General features: G+C 39.2%; 1 protein-coding gene across 1 annotated transcript; it reads right to left on the minus strand.

Moving 5' to 3' along the window:
* Window positions 1–721: 721 nt before the first annotated feature.
* On the minus strand, window positions 722–1,507 carry Gjb6 (gap junction protein beta 6). Its single transcript, XM_076872428.1, has one exon. It carries the CDS (start codon window positions 1,505–1,507, stop codon window positions 722–724), a length of 786 nt encoding a protein of 261 aa, XP_076728543.1.
* Between the last annotated feature and the right edge of the window lie 664 nt (window positions 1,508–2,171).

The following is a 2,171-nucleotide window of genomic DNA, read 5'->3' on the forward strand; positions in this document are numbered from 1 at the left end:
GGGTTGAGCTTTATTGAATTGATCACATTTATGTTTTTTTTCGTAACAATTGGCAAACAGGCTAGTTTTAAAAAGCATCCCACTTCCATATAGCTCCATCTACATTCAGGAAGCCGTAAAAATATATTGTACAAAGAACACTTTCCACCTTGAAAGTATCATGACAGTTCATAAATTTCTCAATAGACAATGCAAAACAATATTTACAAGATAGACCTTTTTTAAATTCAAAATTTAGATACCTGTGGTACAGTTCTAAAACTAACATCATATGTTTTTTTTTTCAGATAAGGAAGGCTGGTCATTATAAAAATACTTTATATAAATTCAAAGTCAGAACTAAAACATTCAATCCTATAAAAATATCTTTTACTAATAAAAGTTATCAGTTTCTAGAAAAAAAGTTCTTTAACAACAGCAGTAATATAAATTTTCAGGAAAACCCACTAGGTCAGATGATCCACATAATATGAACTCGTTAAAGTGACTTCAAGGCTCAGTCATCAACCAGTGTTTTGTTTTCAGAGATGAAGCATGTATTTGCTTATGTCACATGTGAATGGCACAAGTATTCTACAAAAAGTGAACTCAAGTATCTATTTATTATGAAAGTCATTTATAAAGACAAACTTTACAGCCTAGAGAGGGGATTTTCAGGTTGTCTTCTCCTGGAGAAGACAAATGTTTTATTAGGATGTGACAACACTTTATCTTGAAATGCTTAACTTGGAAAACCTGTGATTGCATTTTGACCACTATCTGAAATCAGCTCATTCATTTCATTTTGCTTACTCTCTTTTATGGCATGGTTGGGGTGATTTCTTTGGGTCTGGGTTCTTTTGGATCTCCTAAAACACACTTTCAGCAGCAGATAACACAGCTCGGCCACATTAAGCAACATGCAAATCACAGATGCAGAAATCATAAAAATCGTAAACACAGTTTTCTCAGTTGGTCTGGAAATAAAGCAGTCAACAAGATTGGGGCAGGGCTCAATCCCACATTTCAGCACCCAGGGCAGGTGGTACCCATTGTACAGGAAGTAAAACACATACATAAAGGCAGCCTCGAAGATAATTCGGAAGAAGATGCTGCTGGTGTATGTCCACCACAGGGATCCCTCTATTCGAACCTTCTGCTTTTTTATGTCTTCTAGGTCTTTGAATTCATTTCTCTTCTCTCCTCGCCTGAACCTGCGGGCAGTTTCATGTCTGTAGTAGGCCACATGCATGGCCACCAGCAGTGCCGGGGTGGACACAAAGATCAGCTGCAAGGCCCACAGGCGGATGTGGGAGATGGGGAAGAAGTGGTCGTAGCACACGTTCTTGCATCCTGGTTGCAGAGTGTTGCAGACAAAGTCTTCCTGTTCATCACCCCACACTTCCTGGGCGGCCACCACAAGGATCATGACTCGGAAAATGAAGATGACTGTGATCCACACCTTCCCAATGCTGGTGGAGTGTTTATTCACACCCCCAATGAAAGTGTGCAGGGTCGCCCAATCCATTGTGTTGCTTTATTCCTAAACAGGCAAAAAGGCAAAGTGCCTGTGAATTGGTAAAGTAGAGTCACGGTGATGTCATAGACATGAGCAAAGTTCTTTTAGACTGTGATATTTTATAACTTCAACACCCTAATCTGTTAGTAAGAGTTTTTCTAAGAATGAAGGTCCACTCTAAACACATTCTGCTGTTTTTGACCAGAAATAACTATTTTGACGGAAGGTTTAGGTTTAAGACCATTTCAATTCAATTGAATTCAGATTACCTATTATGCTGCTATTGGCCATTAATCCCGGAACACAGGTAAACAAATTCATGCCCAAGCTCCCCTTGCCCTTATTTTTGGTACTAGGGATGGAAACCAGGGGTGGGCTCTACCACTGAGCTACATTCCAGTCCTTATTTACTTTTTATTTTGAATTAAACACCACTAAGTTGGTATTTTATAACTTCAACCCCTAATCTGTTAGTAAGAGGTTTTCTAATAAGGAAGGCCCACTCTAAACATATTCTGCTGTTTTTTGATCTCACTAAATTGGTCTCACTAAATTGCTGAGGCTGGCCATGAACTTGGGATCCTCCTGCCTCAGCCTCTGGAGTTCCTGGGATTACAGGTGTGCAGCACTGTGAAGGGTCAAATTCCCTTTTAATCACTATGCAAATACACAT

The sequence above is a fragment of the Callospermophilus lateralis genome, chromosome 12, assembly GCF_048772815.1.
Source record: "Callospermophilus lateralis isolate mCalLat2 chromosome 12, mCalLat2.hap1, whole genome shotgun sequence".
NCBI classification, from domain to species: Eukaryota; Metazoa; Chordata; class Mammalia; order Rodentia; family Sciuridae; genus Callospermophilus; species Callospermophilus lateralis.

Coding starts and splice junctions, on each gene's coding strand:
- Gjb6 (XM_076872428.1), bottom strand. CDS start 1,507: ATGGATTGGGCGACCCTGCACACTTTCATTGGGGGTGTGAATAAACAC.